At 64.8% G+C, this 16699-nt stretch overlaps 1 protein-coding gene across 1 annotated transcript; it reads right to left on the reverse strand.

The window, feature by feature from the left end:
- Nucleotides 1–1145: 1145 nt before the first annotated feature.
- On the reverse strand, nt 1146–16371 carry TMEM214 (transmembrane protein 214). Its single transcript, XM_075497572.1, has 17 exons — nt 16155–16371; nt 15595–15800; nt 13217–13367; nt 11836–11970; nt 10069–10151; nt 9177–9282; nt 7972–8053; nt 6413–6514; nt 6164–6305; nt 5354–5445; nt 5179–5227; nt 4433–4546; nt 3996–4113; nt 3512–3608; nt 3104–3272; nt 2360–2511; nt 1146–1417 (listed from the first exon to the last, which is right to left on the reverse strand). Exons 1-17 carry the CDS (start codon nt 16354–16356, stop codon nt 1291–1293), a joined length of 2127 nt encoding a protein of 708 aa, XP_075353687.1. The 5' UTR covers nt 16357–16371; the 3' UTR covers nt 1146–1290.
- Nucleotides 16372–16699: the final 328 nt, after the last annotated feature.

Here is a 16699-nt window from a genome sequence, read left to right on the forward strand (position 1 = left end):
GCACACATGTATGCACACTATACACACACGAGTGCACACACCTATATGTACACACATACATGTGTATACACCTATATACATATGCACACGCTTACACACCTGTACATAAAACCACACGTATCTCCACACATGTACATAATGCATACAGACATGTATGCACACACCTATACACATACATACATGTGTGCACACAGCTATACACACACACATGCACACACCTATACACATACACGCATGCACACACCTATACACACGTGTGCACACACCTATACACACACATGTGCACACACACCTATACACAGGTGTGCACACACTTATACACATACGTACACGTGCGCACACACCTATACACACACACCCACGTGCACACACCTATACACACATGTGTGCACACACCTACACATGCATGCACACCTATACACACACGTGCACACACCTATACACACACATACACGCGTGCACACACCTATACACACATGTGTGCACACACCTACACATGCATGCACACCTATACGCACACGTGCACACACCTATACACACACATACACGCGTGCACACACCTATACACACACATACACGCGTGCACACACCTATACACACATGTGTGCACACACCTACACATGCATGCACACCTATACACACACGTGCACACACCTATACACACACATACACGCGTGCACACACCTATACACACACATACACGCGTGCACACACCTACACATGCATGCACACCTATACACACACGTGCACACACCTATACACACACACACGTGTGCACACACTTATGTACAGGGGTGCCTAAGAACGCACGTATCTGCACACACGTACGCCCACACACAGCTATATATATATGTATATACACACACACGCATGTCTGTAAGCACACGTCTACACGCACACGCACGCTCCCCCGGGAGGGGGAAATGGTGATTATCGGCACTTGAAATGATGGCAAACGGTGCTTTTTCCCCACCGGAGCCCCCCAAAAAGGCGTGGGGGGCGTGCGGGGACCCAGCCCTGCCCCCCGGCGCAGCCCGGAGCGGGGACAGGGAAAGCCGAATCTCGTCCACAGGGTGCGGAAAACCTGGACGTGTTTTCCAGGAAAGAAAAAAAAAAAAACCCCAAAACCAACAAAAAAAATAAAATCCCTCCCGCGTCAGCCCCGATCGCAGCCCAAAGTCCCCGCGCGCGTCCGCCGCCGCATCTCCGTCCTGCGGCACCGGCAAGTGGCACCGGCGACGGCTCCTCGGCGGCTGGAAGGAGCGTGTCCCCGCTCGTCCCGAGCGCGGATCAGTGTCCGGAGATCATAGCCAAAGCCCAGTTTTTGACGGCTAGGGTTGTGTTTTGCAGATAAATCCACGAGGAATAGGTAAAGCTCGTCAGGTGTTCTCTCACGCAGTCCCACGTCACTTCTCCACTGGAAAAACGAGAACCACGGTTACGGGCAGGGAACCCGCCGGCTGCGGGGCCGGCGCACCGAGGAGAACCGCGGTTACGGGCAGGGAACCCGGGGACCCAGCAGCGGCCCAAGCCCGGGAGGGATACGGGAGCCCCTCGAGCGGGGACACGGCGGCAGGAGAGTGCACGCACGCCGCTCGCCCCGGCTCAGCCCGGCACCGGTGGGAGCGATGCCCGCAGCCGCCGGGCGCACGGCGGTGCAGGGACGGCGCGCTGGACGCGAGGCCCAGCCGCCCCCGGGGCAGCGCGTCCGCGGGGGCTCGGGTCAGGAGGTGCCGAGGAAGCGGCGAAGCGAGCTGGCCAGCAGCCGCGAACGAGAGGCCCTCTGCGGCGTCACCCCGAATCCGGCTGTGAACCCCCCCAGCGCTGCGGAGGCCCCCGAAGCCCCTCTGAACGGCCCTGCCCGGCAACGCCATTGCCGGCTCCCCGGTCTGGCAGAGGGAGCACGGAGCCGGTTCCGCGGCGAGAGCGGGACCGTACCGTACCCACGCCGGCGGTGCCTGGCTGCTTCCCTCCTCCCCGCGGCGGCAGGGGGGTGACGCTCAGCTCGGACCCCCACGGGCGGCCCCGCTCCCAGGGACAGGGGCGGGCGCGGGGCTCAGGGTGGCTGCGGGGGAAGCGGCCGCCTGCGCTGCCCACGGGGCGAATGCTGCTCCCGCGGGGCGCAGCTCTGCAGGACCACGGGTCTGTCAGGCCGGCCGCGGTGCCGCGTCCCAGCCCCTCTGCCAGCGCAGGACGGGGAGCCACCCCCCGCCCGGAGAGGGGGAGACTCCGCTGCCGTTCCGCGGGACGACCCCCCGCAGCCGCGGGGCAGAGCCGGGCCCGGAGAGCATCGCGGGGGGGGAACGGAGCCCAGGCGCAGCCCGCGGCGCGGGGGCTCGCGAGCGGCAGGGACGCTCACTTGCAGGAGTCCACCCAGTGCTTCCAGCCCCGCTCCAGGGCCGCGGCCACGCACTCCAGCAGCGGCAGCAGGCAGCTCCGCAGCAGGAAGAGCAGCAGCTCTCTGACGCACTCGGCGAAGTGCAGCAGGGACTCCGGCACCCGGGACTGGAGCTGCAGGGGCAGAGAGAACCGGCGCAGGTTTAACGCCAACCTCCCCTTCGCGCGCCGGGTTTGGGTACCCCGAGGAGCCCGGTGTCCCGGTTACCCGTGAAGGAGGCTCTGCCAAACCAGGCTGTCCCGCAGTCGGCCAGGCGTCGCGCCCCCTCCCTCCTCCCCACGGTCTGGCATCACCGAGCCCTCGCCACGTTCACCGCTCGGCTGGCGCACCGCACGTCTCCATCAAACAGCGGAGAGACGGAACCCGTGCCGCTCGCTCTGTGGGATGCTAAGGTCACCCCTCTTCCACCAGACTGCCGATCTCCAGGAAACCTCCGAGTTATCTTTGAACGGCATCCGAGACCGGCTGCGGTGCCTCCCTCTCCCCAGACCCACCAGCACCGGCGGGCTCGCAGCCGACAGCCGGGGCAGGAGCAGCGACAGAGACGTCGCTTTCCTCCTTCGGGCCTCTCCCCCCACCTCCTGCCCTCGGCGTTGCCACCGGGCAGGAACCCCCGACACGGGCTCTTCAGTCTCACAAGCCCCCGCGGGCCGCGGCCGCGCCGGCAGCCCTCGTCTCTTCCAGCAGCCGGCACGTCCTTCTTACCCACTCGGTGAAGCAGGGCAGGCTGTCGTGGATCCAGGACAGCAGGGAGGAACACCGCTCGGACGCGTACAGGGCCACCTCGCCGCTCTTCGCCCAGAGCAGCTCCAGCTGCGGCTGCAGGACGGCCGCCGCCTGGGAGCCGTAGACCGGCAGGCTCCGCTCCAGCCACCTGGAAGAGGCGAGCGCCGGCTGAGGGCAGCGCCGGCCGCTCCGGCACCGCCGGCAGAGGCGTGGGGGCACACGTGGGGAAGAGGAGAACTCGAGAGCCGAGCTCAAAGCCCTCCCAGGCAGGCCTGGGGACACCGCCCGGCAAAAAGGGCTCCCCTCTACGGAGATCGCCCTGTGCTGCGTGAACAGCTTCGCACCCCCCGGACACGCACGCTGCCGCCCGGCGCCGGTGCCACTGACCTGTACCCTTCGAGGCAGCAGTAGGAGACCTTCTGCCAGGCTTGCTGCGAGGCCGGCAGGATGCCAGAGGAACGAAGCAGGCGAGCAGAAGAGGAGGCTGGAAGAGACAAGAGCCGTTCCCTGAGCAACCCTTCGGCCCGGTCTGCGGGAGCTGCGTGCTCAGTCTGGGGACGGCACAGCCCGAGCTGCTCTGAGAAACACCTGGGAAAATGGGTTAGGGCAGCCCTGGGGGAAACCCTCCCGAGAGGGCACGGGCAGGGGGTCTGCCCGTGGCCCAACACGGCCCACGCACCCCCCAGGCACACCCCGTTCAAAGACAGATGGACGGGGCCGCGCTGCTCAAGGGCAGCCAGCGGCACGGACTCGGGGCGAAGGCAGAGGTGTGGAGGGGCTTCACGCAGGAGAGCGGCGAAGTCATTGCTCCCCAGGGACGTTCCTCCACACCCTCTTTCGCACAAAGCCGCGAGCGAAGCCGCCGCCCTACCCTGGAAGGAGCCGTGCGTCCGGACGTCGTGCAGGAGGAAGCCGGCTGCGAAGACCAGGAGGACGAGCAGCAGCCGTGACCAGGGGAAGCCCCGGCCCTTCATCTTGCGCAGCAGCTCCTGGGCAGGCGGGAGGACAAGGCCCCGTCACCACGCGGCTCCCAAGGCCGGGGAGTTCCCCGTGCAGCCGCACCACAGCACGCTGCCGCGCTCGCGGCCGCTCTCACTGCCCACCCCTGGCTTCCCAGTGGAAACCAGTGTCATCTGCCGAGCAGCTGGGAGGATGGACAAGGGCCAGCGCCATCTGTCCCCGACGCGTCCTGCAGATGTGCCGCTGCGGGGCCCCTGGCCCGGCGCGTGCCGGCGGCAGGAGAGGCCGACCGCAACCCCAGCACGGAGCCGAAATCCGTCCGTGGAGCCGTCCCTGCCTGGGGCTCACCTTGCAGGCAGCATCGCAGGCGGCCACATCCTGGTCGCTGTTGGGCCCTCTGGCCGCCAGCTCCTCGTTCGTTACTTTGAACGAGCGAACCGTTTCCTGCAGCGACTGACGCACCTCGGGGAAAGCAAGAGCTGCGTCACGGCACCAAGCAACCCCGAGCCGGCAGCACCGCGCGCCCACGCAACCCAGCACCGCAGGGGCTGCAGGAGGGAGCAGAGGGAGAGGAGACGGGAAGGGCAGAAACACTGGGGACCCGCAGGACGGATCAGGCTGCGGGGAAACCTCCGAGGCTCCTGCACTGAGACCAAGTGCCTCGGCCGACCCAGCCAGCCGTCGCTCCAGAGCCGCGGGAGCTGCGCTGCTCCTCCGGGGACGCTGAGCCGTGGCCGGCGCGACCTCCCCGCTTGTCACAGCACCAGAGCAGCGAGGCCTAACGGGGCTGAATCCGGAATATCCGAGTCCCGACGCAGCACGTCGAGGGAAAAGGGGTCTCCTCTCCGTCAGCGAGCAAATGAACGCCCTGCCCGTGGGCAGCGTGTTGCCCGTTCCCAGGACAAAGTGCTGGCTCTCAAGCCTGGCAGGCACACGCCCCCGCCAGCGCACCCGCTGAGCAGCCGACGCGCCGGAGCAGCGCCGGGTGGGCACGCACAGGTCCCGTGGGGACGCTGCTCTTACAGGGACCTCCCGCAGCAGCACGGGTACGTTGTACCCCACCCCACGTCACTCCTCCTTTCCACAGCTCCTACCTTCTTGCTGCTGCTGTCCCAGGACTCCAGCAGATGGTTCAGAAGCAAACTATGCGGGAAAGGGAACACGGGGCTCAGTCAGGAGCTCCGAGAAGCAATTTAACACGCTCCTAAAGGCTAGCAGGTCGGCGCTGGCCCTGTCAGAGCAGCGGGCGGGCAGCAGGCACCAACTGACCTGGACTGAGAGAGGTGCTTGGTGTACAGCTGCCTCCAGACGCTGAAGCTCAGGGGGTCCACGCTCAGGCACTGGCTCATGGAGGTCAGGAGCTGGGAAGAGAGCACAGCAGGTCGTTACACCCGATCCTCACCCCCAGCGCGAAACACGTCGCTTGGTCTGGCGCGTCGGACACGCCGTGCCCCAGGCTGTACGCCAGCACAGCCGACCACCCCCCAAACCTGCCGGCTCGCTGCTCTCATCCCAGCCAGCTCCTGGGGCACCGAACAACTCGCGGGTCCGACATCCGCAGACCCCGGGTGCGGGCAACAGGAACCCCGGCCCGCGACCGCCGTCCTCGCCTCGTGACGGCACACGTCCGGCCTGCCGTCGCTCCGTGGGCCCTCCCCAAGCCTCCTTGCCCGGGACCACCAAACCAAGCCCATCCCTCAGAGCCTCGCAGACCAGCTGGGCTGGGTGCTGACCTGAGCTCGCCGCTGCCAGGGAGGTCCTGCTCCCTCCCTTACCACGACACGCTCCCACCACGACCTCGCGCTGACGCTGGCACCTGCCCGACCTGCCGGCCCGTTCGGCCTCTGACGCGGGGGAGCCAAGCCCGTGCGAGGGCCGGCCAGTGCCTGGCCGTGCCGCAGAGCCGGGGCAGCGGATGGCGGAGCCCTGCGCCCACCGCAGCGGGTAGGGCAGGGAGGACGGGACCCGCTCGGCTGTCCCTCCTCGCTGGTGCACCAGGGCTGCCCCAAGCCATGCAGCGACACGCTGGGACCGGTGGTCTCGTGGGGTGAGAGCCCTCACCCCCGGCTCAGGGCTCACCTCTTTTTTCATGCCGGGAGGGCAGCTTGGCGTAGCTCGGGAGAGGAAGGAGGGGAAGTAGGTGTGCAGCGCCGTCTCCGGCTTCGCGCCAAACGCCAGCACCTTCAGGCGAGGGTAGAGCTGCCGCAGCTGCTCCTGCAGGCTGAAGGGAGACGGCACCGGGGCTGCGGAGAGCGGCCAGCGAGGCGACCGGGGTGTTCACCCCACGGTGCAGCCCACGCTGGGGGGTACTGGCCGGTGCCGGCATACCTGGGTGGCAGCGAGTTGTTGGGCATGAAGGCAAAGTCCAGGAGGGGGAAGAAATCCTTGGGTCCGATCATACCGAAGCCTTTGGTGAGGTTTGGGTGCATCCTGCACAGCAGAAACAAACCCCGTGAGCAGTGACAGGCGTGCCGGCGGCGAACGCAGCCCCACGCTCCCGCCACAGCCCCACTGCCACGTAGAGGAAAAAGGGGTTTGTGGGAGCCCCTTCCAGTGACCGGAGTGAGGGGCGGCATTCGCACCCGCTGCTGGCGTCAGGCACAGGGGTTCGCGTGCCCTTTTCCCCGCCGAGAGGCTGCAGACAATGGAGGTCTGGCAGGCCCGTGACTGGGGCTGCCAGTAAATTAAATGCAGTCAGAGAAGAGAAAGCAGATTATAGAAAACTAATTAAATGAAGGTTCAGAAAGATCGGGAGGAACTGTGAAGTCTGGCTCAATGCATCTCCATAAAATCCTCGGCAAAACCAAATGCAATGTTCCTGTTACTGTGAAGCAGGAAAAGAAACTTAATAAAACCTCTCAAACCCCTCGGAAGGGCAGGGATGCCCCTCGGTGCTTGCCACAAAGCCGCTCCTGACCTCCCCCGGCACCAGCTGCCTGCGCTGTGCGACACCGGACTTTCTGCCACCCCGGATGCCGGAGCGGCCACAGTAACGCCCAGCTCCCTTACGCTGTGCCGAGGCTGCAACGCCGGAGACGGCGGCTGCCCTAACCGGTGCAAAGGCCAGCAGAGCGGTCTGTCCTGACCCCCAGCCAAACGCCACCTCCCTTCTCCTTTCAGGGACAAATTCATCTGCCTGCGACGGTGGACGCTGCCAGCACCTCTCGCCGCAGCTGGGAGCCCCAACGCGCCCGTGAACCGCAGCAGCCGGCGGCAACGCGGACCCTGCTCCTCGGAGCGCCGACCCTCCGGGCACAGCCACCGCCCGCGCTTGGAGCGGGAGCCGCTTTCCCGGGCGCGCCGGCAGGCGAGGAGGCGTGCCGGCACCGGAGAAGCCTGTTCCCGGCTCAGGGTGCCTGGGCGCCCGCAGGGTCACACCAGCGCTGCCACGGCCTCGAGCTGCGGCACCGGAGCACCCCGTCCTGCCGCCCCAGCCGGAGCTCAGGGGCACCTCGGCTGCTCGCCTGCCCCGGGGAGGTGACCAGGGCCGGCCGGGAAGGGCTCTGCTCCCCCTCCACCACCACCCTGCCTCATTTTGGGAAAGGCACCAGCAGTGGCGGAGAGGAAACTTGTGGAGGAACCCAGCGCTTCCATAGAGCCGTAGCGGAACCAGCAGCCATCGAGGCACCAGACGCGGTCGGGAGGTGCCACGACTGCTGTCTGGACACCCGACACGACGTGCAGCCACCAAAGATCGGGGACAAACTAACCCACACGGCAAGCCCACCGCTGCAGGCTCCGCAGGGCACGCGCACCCACTCACTTGCACTCTCCCACAGGCACACTCAGGTTTTTCCGCCAGCACAATGCAGGCACAGTCACACCACGCCCAGCATTCGTTCCCCTTAACGAAGATACCCCGATAATGAAAGCGAGGTGTAACTCACATCAGCAGACGGTCCAGGTAGGCAACGGCGTACGGGGAGAGAGACTTGATCCCGAGCACCGGGAGCATGACGCCGAGCCACACTGCGGGAGAGAGGCAGCGGTCAGATCAGGGAGCAGGAGGGCTCCTGCCGTGCCCCCGCGCCCCAGCTGACACCGAGCGCTCCCCGGCCGCACAGCGCGCTCCTTCCATCAGCACGAGCGCTCCTCGGGTCTGCAAGCAGCAACTGAAAAGCAGAGGAATGCTCAGGTGCCAGGACGCAGCTACGCTTAAACCCAGGACAAAACCACCACCCCCTTTCCCCACTCAAAACGCCCGGCAGGCGATCAGACAGACGGACAGGTCCCTCGGGAAGGGCTCCGGGGCGGCTGCGCTGCCTCGCTGGCTCTGCCCGCGGAGGAACGGCAGAGCAGCACGCTCCCTGCCTTTCCGGGCAGGACGGTTCCTCCTGGGACCCAGCCATTTCCCTGTCCCGGCTGGGGGAAGATGCTCTCCAGAGACAAGATGCCATAAGGGCAGTTTCTGTCGTTGCAGAGGGGCCACCAAGGCTTGGCACGAGATGTGAGCTCACCCTTCTGTAAGCAACGTGCTTCTCGTGACATTTCCAGCTTCCCCAAAAATAATTAACCACTTCACGCAGCTCTACAACGTCGCCGCTCTAAACGCCGTGTATTTGCGCCTCTATAAACACACTTCAGCACGCGTCACTCCCCTTCTGCGGTGGTCAGTAGCGTTAACATATATGGCCGGGGAACGAAGGCATGCACGAGGCGTAACGAGCAGGCGGGAACAGCGAGCAGCGTCGCGCGCGACACAGCGGGCAGCAAACCCCGACTCAGCCCCACCGCAGCGCGGGGGTCACCACCACTCGGTTGGACTCGATCATCTTAAGGGTCTTTTCCAACCTAAAGGGTTCTATGATTCTGCTCCCAAACGAGCATCGGACAGGCCCGGCGTGCCCTCGCCGTGAGGTACCCACGGCGGCTGCAGACACCCCAGTTCCCAGGCGTCCCCCCGGAGCCGTTTGCCCCCAGGACCCCCCGGCGTCGCAGCCCCCTCTCCAGCACTTCAGCAGCGGGACGGCGTGTTTTGAAGCAGACCACGCGCCCGAGCGGTAACACCAGCGGGAGCGGAGATGCGCGGGCGGTACCGGGGGCCGCCCCCTCGGCGGGGACGGGCGCCCAGCCGGCCGCTCCAGGCTCTCACCTTTCAGGCCCTCGTGGAGGTCCGTGAACCCGGCCTGTCCCAGCGCCCAGAGGACGGTAAGGCATTTCGCCGGCCTGTTCTGGTGGGACCGCAGCACCTCCAAGTACTGGGCGAAGACAAGACACGTCAGTCGAGGAGAGCCTCAGCCCGTCCCACCCCAACGCCACTGCTAACGAGCCCGGAGCCGCGTCGCCTCGTGGGGCGGCCGGTGCCGCAGGACCGCGGCAGCTCCACCGGGCCCCGGCTGCCCGGCCTGGCAGGGAGCAGCCCCCAGAGCGGGGCAGAGCCCCCGGCCCCCCGGGAGGGAGCCTCAGCACCAGGCGAGGCCAGGAGCCGTGCCGGCTGGGGGCAGGCGGAACCCCAAACCCCAGCCCTGGGGAAGCAGAGCTGCCAGCACCGTGCGGTGCTGGATGGCAGCCGAGCTGCAGCCTCGCCCGCTCGGACGCTTGCTTCGAAGGAGCGGGACCCCAGAAACCCTCATTCCTGTCCCACGGCTGCCGGACCACCGAGCGCAGCCAAGGGGGGACACATCCCGCTCCTTCCAAGAGCGGCAGAGCACGGAGCGTGCGGCAGAGGGGGAGCGCGAGCTTTGGACAAGGTCTTTAACGAAAAGGTGCTGCGGGACACCGGCGCTTACAGCGGCTCCAGCACATCTGGGGAGGAGGGGAGATACTGGAGACACCGGTCCCTCTGCGCGGACTACGAGCACAGGGAGGCGAAGGGCTTAATGCGCGGGACAACCCCGACAGCTTCCAAAGGACTTCCGATTAACGGGAACGAGCGCTCATCGTCCGGCCGCGCCGGGGGATCCTTGGGCCGGGAGGAGGAGCAGCACCGCCGGGTTTACTGCGGCTGCCCGGAAAGCGCCTGCAAACCCAGGTATGCAGCTCACCTTGCCCAGGTTCATCGTGGCGATTTTGGGCCTGTCCAGAAGCACCGCCTGGATGCAGATCCTGTACCCGTGCAAAGACTCCCCTGAAACAGAGCACAGAAGGGGCTTTCTCAGCCACGGGCCGCTTCAAGTGTCTCCCTCCCCGCGATACCCCCGGAAGGCGGGGGGGTGACGACCCCCTCTGCACAGACCTGCTCTGCTCACCGGCTAACGAGCTCCGGGCACGAGCCCCAGCACAGCGGCGTGGGTCCTGCTCCCTCCCTGGCACTGCCCCCCACCCGCCCTCTGCCCAGGACCCCCCACTGCAGGGCTCCGGCCCACAGGAGCAGGACAGACCCCACGGACCCTCGGAAACCTATCGGCAGCTTCCTAAGGCTCCCCCGCCCCAGCTCTGCCCTCCAAAGCAGCGGCCGGCGGGCACGGTAACCATCACCATCAGCCCCACGCCTGGGAAATCGAGGGCTTGTTTCTCCCTTGTTCACCTTCAAAAGAGAAGGAGGGTTTAGGGGACCCCCGTGGCTCCCAGTCGCCGTCCTGCGACCCCCTCCAGCTCTGCTGAACCCTGGGATGGGTGGCATGGCCGTGGCAGGGGTTGGTTGCCCCCGCGGGCTGGTCCTGCTCTCCAGCACGGTCCTGCCGCTGCCACGACCCTCCCCTGGGGCGCGCCCGGCTTTCACGCCAGATGCACCGGCCACACCAGCCCACAACGGTTGGGCCGACGGAAGGGCAGCGGCCGCGCGAGGCGGTGGCGGCAGAGGAGGCCAGCGCAGCCCCTCGGTCCTCCCCGTCACAGACCGACCCTGCAGCGGCTCCACCGACAGCCAAGCATCTTCCCGAATTACATACGAACGCAACTCCCAAAGCAAAGCAGCACCTCGACCGTTTGCTAACAACTATTTCGTGCTATTACGTCCCGTCGTTTTGATCAGTCAGGCGGGTTTTCTGATGGAAACAAACGGCACGCGGGGCCACCGGCCATTCAGCGCAGGAGACAGCGCAGCCAGGGGCTGGGGACAGGCAGGACCTGGGCGCTGCTGCTAAAGCTACCGGCAGCTGACGGCGCGGCAGGGGTGGTACGGAAACGGGCATTTAGGGTTTGTGTCTGACACTCGGCTGAAAGCAGCAGGCCGTCGCCGCCATTCTGGACGCCTGAAGACCCAGGCGACGTCGCCGGGCGTTCGCATGCTCTGCATCAGAGGGCAGGAACGGCCACCTGCTCCCCGCACGGCAGCTCCGACGGGACCCCTCGCTTCGCAGGAAACACCGTTAGTGCAGCACAGCAACAAAACGGCTTTTACCAAGTTTCGTAAGGCCAAAAGACGCCGGGTTACAAGCTGCAGCAACACACGCCTGCGCTGGTTTTGGCAGCACAAATGTGGAAGCCCTCGGAGAGGCATTTTCCAGCACGTACCCTCCCTTCTGCAATTCTCCCCGACAGCACCGTGCCGGGCTCGTATCTCGCCCCCAGCCACGCTTGCTCCAGCTCCTCCAGCCTGAAACCAGCCCCAGCAGCAGCATTTTGCATCGCACCAACGAGCCGCCCGGGCAGGAACAGCCTCTCACTGCGTGCAAGACGTGCAGAAGGAGTTTCCCACCTCACCTTCTCTGCGGAGGAGTTCAGAAGAGCTCCTAAAACAGGCGACGAGGAGCCGCAGCCTCCCCGCCGACAGAAAGCCTCGGCACCAGACCGCCTCGTAGAAGAACCACCGCACTAACGGAGCACGAGGGGCGTGTCGGTGCCCCGGACCTGCGCCGACTGTGTCTTACCTGGGGTTTTGTCCAGCTCCTGTAGCATGGTATAAATACAGTGGTCGAAGAAGAGCTCCAGCACGCTGGACGACCTTCCCAGCAGGGATCTGATGATGCTCTTCAGCTCCTTGCTCACGAGGCAGTACGGATAGTCTGGAGCCAACACAGGAACAGGAAGAATTTCGTGAGCACCGGTTTGGGAGACTTTTAGCTGCAGCTGCAAGGAGAAGCTGGCCCAGCGTGCGAGGCGGTTGCAGAGAAGCGCTTTGTCCTCGTACACCACACGGTCAACAAGTGACTTCTTTCTCCGTTACTCTACATTAGCTGCATTTAATTCAGCAGTAAGGAATTGCTTTCTGTTAAATGTTGATACTGCAGGGTATACTCAGCTTTTGAGAAGATATTCTGCTCTTTTACCCATTGCCACCCCTAGCAATAAGTGCTCGAAGCAAGTGTAGACCAACAGATCATGCATACAAGGGAAATCCAGCCAGAATATCCCTTTTAAAGACGAGTGCGGATACCTGCGAGCTGATTCCCAAATTCCACAATAGCAGGAACAGGTCACGGGTCCTTCCGGAGAAGGGGTGACCAGGGAAAGTCTCTAATCTGCCAACTGCATGCACAGTTTCATTGTCTTTGTAGTCAAGGAAAGTCAACTGTAGTGATATCACAGAATCAAGCAAATAATCCCTATTTTATTTGTTGAATAAAGAACACAGTCTTGTGCCTTTTCTATTACCAAGTTTCCCAAGGCAGTTTTGGCACAGAAAAAAACCGGGGGGGGGGGGGGGGGGGAGCAAAGAAAATCCCAAACGTCTCAGTTTGCAGGGAACAAGCCCGGACTGTGGGACAGGCTCGACCTGATTTGTCTCAGGTGAAAACGGGAGAGTTTTTTCCTTTCACATCTGTGACTGTTTTGGTCTCGCGCGCTCCAATGTTTCTAAGAACTGTCTCTTGAGCGAGCTGTCCTTTAACTTGTACTCTTAAGAAACCTGTACAAAATAAACCTGGCAAAGATGGAGCCAAAGTGATTTATATGGCACTGAACCCCTTCAAGTCTTCCTGCTGGGACCAAGCCAGTCGGACTCGATGATCTTAAGGGTCTTTTCCAACCTAAACGATCCTACAAGATTGCCCGGGGGGCGGGAGGGGAGCGGTCGGAGGCTGCTTCTTCCCGGTGCCGTCCCGAGCCGCTCCCTGTGCCCGGCCGCCCCATCACCCCACCGCCCGGCTCCGCGTGGTTTTAAGGACCACGCTGAGCTGGCCCAGCCGTGGAGAAGCGCCTGCCCCACACGCCCCACGGCTCTGCACACCTCCGCGAAGCACAAAGCCACTCCAGAGCGAAGCTCCAGGGTGGAGACCCCCCCGGCAGCGGGGCAGGTTAAACACCACTGACCGTGGGGGTGCTGGCTGAGCATGGGGTCGCTCCTGGGCACCTGCAGCTTGTAGTTGAGATAGCTGGCCAGGTCCTTCACCCAGACGGAGGGGTTCTCGGGGAACACGCTCTGGCTTTTATCCAGCTCCTTCTGCAGATCCGCCAAGTCGAGCTGGAAGCAACGGACAGACAAATTCAAGCCGGGATGCACAGAACTGATCAAAAAGCACAGAAAGAAGAAAGTTAACTTCAGCTCTTAAGGGGCTGCTGGGCACGGAGGGAAACGCTCCCCACCTTCATCCCAAGAACGCTGCCCCTCCCGCACGGAAACCCCCCACGATCCTCCACCCACTAATGCAGACGGGAGCGCTGGCCTGGAAACAGCATTTTGTTTTGTACTGGAAACACATTTTCTTCAGATTAGCAGAGACTGCTACCGGGGAATAACAAAACCCACGTGGGGAACCGCAGGCGCCCAAGGGGCTGCAGAAAGCCCCAGAGCCAACAGAGGCGTCAGAAGGACGGGCTGCGCTGGCACAGCCGCAGGAACGAGATCTTCTCCCTCCTCGAAGCCGCCCCCGGGCGCGCCGAGGTTTCCCTTGCTCCACGTTGCACCTTCCCGCCGCGCCGGCACGCCAGCCGGGGCTCGGCCGCTCTGCGCTCCCGTGTGCCCCGTGGCAAGCATGGCCTGGGACCGGCCGGCTCCGCACAACGGCTGAGGAGCACGCCGGCATCGGCCAAAGGCTCGCTGCAGGCAGGAGACAGCACGAGGCTGGCGTGGATCAGCCCAGCGTCACCAGCTTGTGTCAGCACCGTCAGGCAACTCTGCACCCGGAGTCCTCGAAGGAGAAAATAGCCAAGATCATCAAGACCCACCTGATTAACGACCCGCAACCGACAAACCACGAGTACCGACAGCAGCTCACATACCCTCACCTTCCTCCTCCTGTGCTATCTGTCACGAAACACGCTTATCATCTGCTTTCAAACTCAGATTACCTGCAAGCTCGCAGGGACAGAGATCCTGTCTACACTTCAGGGAGGTTAGGAGATGCAGCAAGACTGTAACGGCCGTTTCAGGTTTTGCAGAGCCTAATGTCGCAGTGGATTTCAGCCATGGCACGTTAGTACATCTGAGTTGGGCACATTTTGTTGCGTGTTTATTTCAGCAACCATTTTGAAAAAAGGAATAAGAAAAAAATAGCCGCTGCTATGTCAAAAAAACCTAAATGACGCCGTCGGCGAAGCTGATGGGGCAACAGTTGCACAACGGCATTTGTTACTGCTGAGCTGTGCAGAGCAGTTACAGGGCAACCACGCTTCAACCAGGCTGCTCTCCCTGAGGAATATCTGCCATGACACAGAGAGAAACAAGACCGTTAACTCCACTCCGAGCTGTCTCTGCGTGCAAAAGCTGGATGTGGAGAACCGCTTGTGCTCAGCGGAGCGAAGGAAACCCCCCACCCCACGGCAGGAGGATCAGAGGTGCTCAGGGCACGAGCAAGATGTGACGCTCGGGTGAAAGCGAGGAGCTGGACGGGCGACCGCTGCGGGAGAGCCCTGCCAGGCAGCCGCTTTCCCAGCAGAGTTAACCTGGGGCTCCTTTCTAAAACCCGTCCATGCTCAGACACAAGAACAGGCGGAGGGAAGGCAAACGAGTTCTACAGATTCATCTGAAACGCAGGGAGCACGAGCTGCAGAAACAGCTCCCCAGGACCTCAGCCGGTAAGACAGGGAGGAGGTTTCACCAGTGACGCTTTCTCAGGATTCCTCCCAGACAGCAGACAGGGAGTGGGTGAAGAAAGCAGCCACAAATTCCCTTCCAGCCACCTCCTGCCGTTCTGCCTACAACAAAAGTACAACTTGAAGCACCAGACAGATCTCCCAGGCCTGCCCGGCACTCACCAAAGCACCGAGCACCATCTGTTCCGCTCCCACAGCGAACGCGACCACCCCGGGCTGCGGCAGGCAGGAGCGCGTGTCCCTGCGCGAAGGTGGGGACGTGTTAACGAGCCCGGGGGTCTCCGGGCAGAGGGGCTGGGGCTTGGGCCGGCCTCCTCCTCCCGAGGCGTGATGAACCCACGCGGAAAAGCTGAACCAAAACAGGGTGCCGCGCTCTTTGTGCCGTTCCTCTCAACCGGATTTAATGACGACCCCCCCGAGCGCCCAGACTCTCGCTCCTGAAGCAGCGAAGAGCACAGGCTGCTGGAACGCCAGCTGGCCTCGGCGAGGGCCTGGGAACAACGGCACTCGGAGCTTCGGCTCCGCTGCCTTAGCGTGGGTCGGGAGCGACCTGGGCGCCCCGAGGCCTGCAGGAACGGGGCGGGCTGGGGACAAGTGGCCCGGACACACGCGCAGGCAGGGTGCCCGTGAGGCACAGCCCGGCCGGGCGCACTCACAGCTCTCAGGGCTTCCTCCAGTGAGCGGTATTTGCCAGGCTTGACGCCGGCATCGTTCGCCGATGGCTTCTTCGCGCTCTTCCCCGCGTGCTGCTTCCGGTGCGGGTGCTCGGGCGCCGAGGCGGGAGGGACCTGCTCCTTGTTCTGCTTCTTCAGCGTCTTCTCGAAGCCCAGCTCGAAGATGGTGTCGGAGGTAGCGATGGGAGCTGGAACCCGGGGAAAGGGGAGAAGGTGACCGGCAGCTCTGCGGGGAGCGCCGAGAGCACGGACGTGCGGGGCACAGGGACGCTCCCCGGGCCCGACGGGCAAACCGGGGCGAGCCCCGGCGTGGGGAGGCGGGTCGGGCCCACCCCGGGCCCCGCAACCGGCGGGAGCCGCCGGGGTCGGCGGGGACGCGCACCCGCGGCCTCGCCATGCCCACAGGGCGGACGGCGCAGCGGCCCGGCGCCCCCCCCCCCCCCTCCGCGGCCCCACGCCGCGCACGGGGCCGACCCGCCCGCCCCACGCGGAGCCTGCCCGGGGCCGCGGGGCCCGCGCGGGCCCTCCCGCACCGCACTCACCGGCCAAAGGCAGCGCGCGGCCGGCGTTGGCCTCGCCCAGGGCGCGGCGGCTGCCGGGGCCGCCCGCGGGCCGCCGGCCCTTCCGCACCACCTCCCAGCGGCCGCCGCCGGCCGAGGCCGGGCCCCGGCCCGCCGCCGCCATCGCCGCCGAGCCCAGGGGAGCGGGAGGCGGCGGCGCCGAGCGGGGCGGCGCGGGGCGCATGCGCCCGCCGTCCCCGCCGATTGGCTGCAGCCGCGCACACGGGTCCCGCGCGGCGGGTGCCACGTCTCCGCCCCGCCCCGCCGCGCCACGTGACCGGGCAGCCGCCGTCCCGCCTTGGCCGGGGCGGGGCCGACACGCTCCGCCCCCAGAGCGGCTCCGCCCCCAGAGCGGCCCCGCTCCGCCCCCGCAGCGCGGCCGACGCAAGGAGGCCTCGGCCGCCCGCCCCGCTCTCCCCGCTCCCCGCCCCGGCACTGCCCGCGCTGTCTGAGGCGCTACCCCGGGCACGGCACGGCCGACCCGCGGGCACCACCGCCGCAGAGGCCCGCCCCGCCCCGCCCCGCCT

The sequence above is a fragment of the Mycteria americana genome, chromosome 3 (assembly GCF_035582795.1).
Source record: "Mycteria americana isolate JAX WOST 10 ecotype Jacksonville Zoo and Gardens chromosome 3, USCA_MyAme_1.0, whole genome shotgun sequence".
Taxonomy (NCBI): domain Eukaryota; kingdom Metazoa; phylum Chordata; class Aves; order Ciconiiformes; family Ciconiidae; genus Mycteria; species Mycteria americana.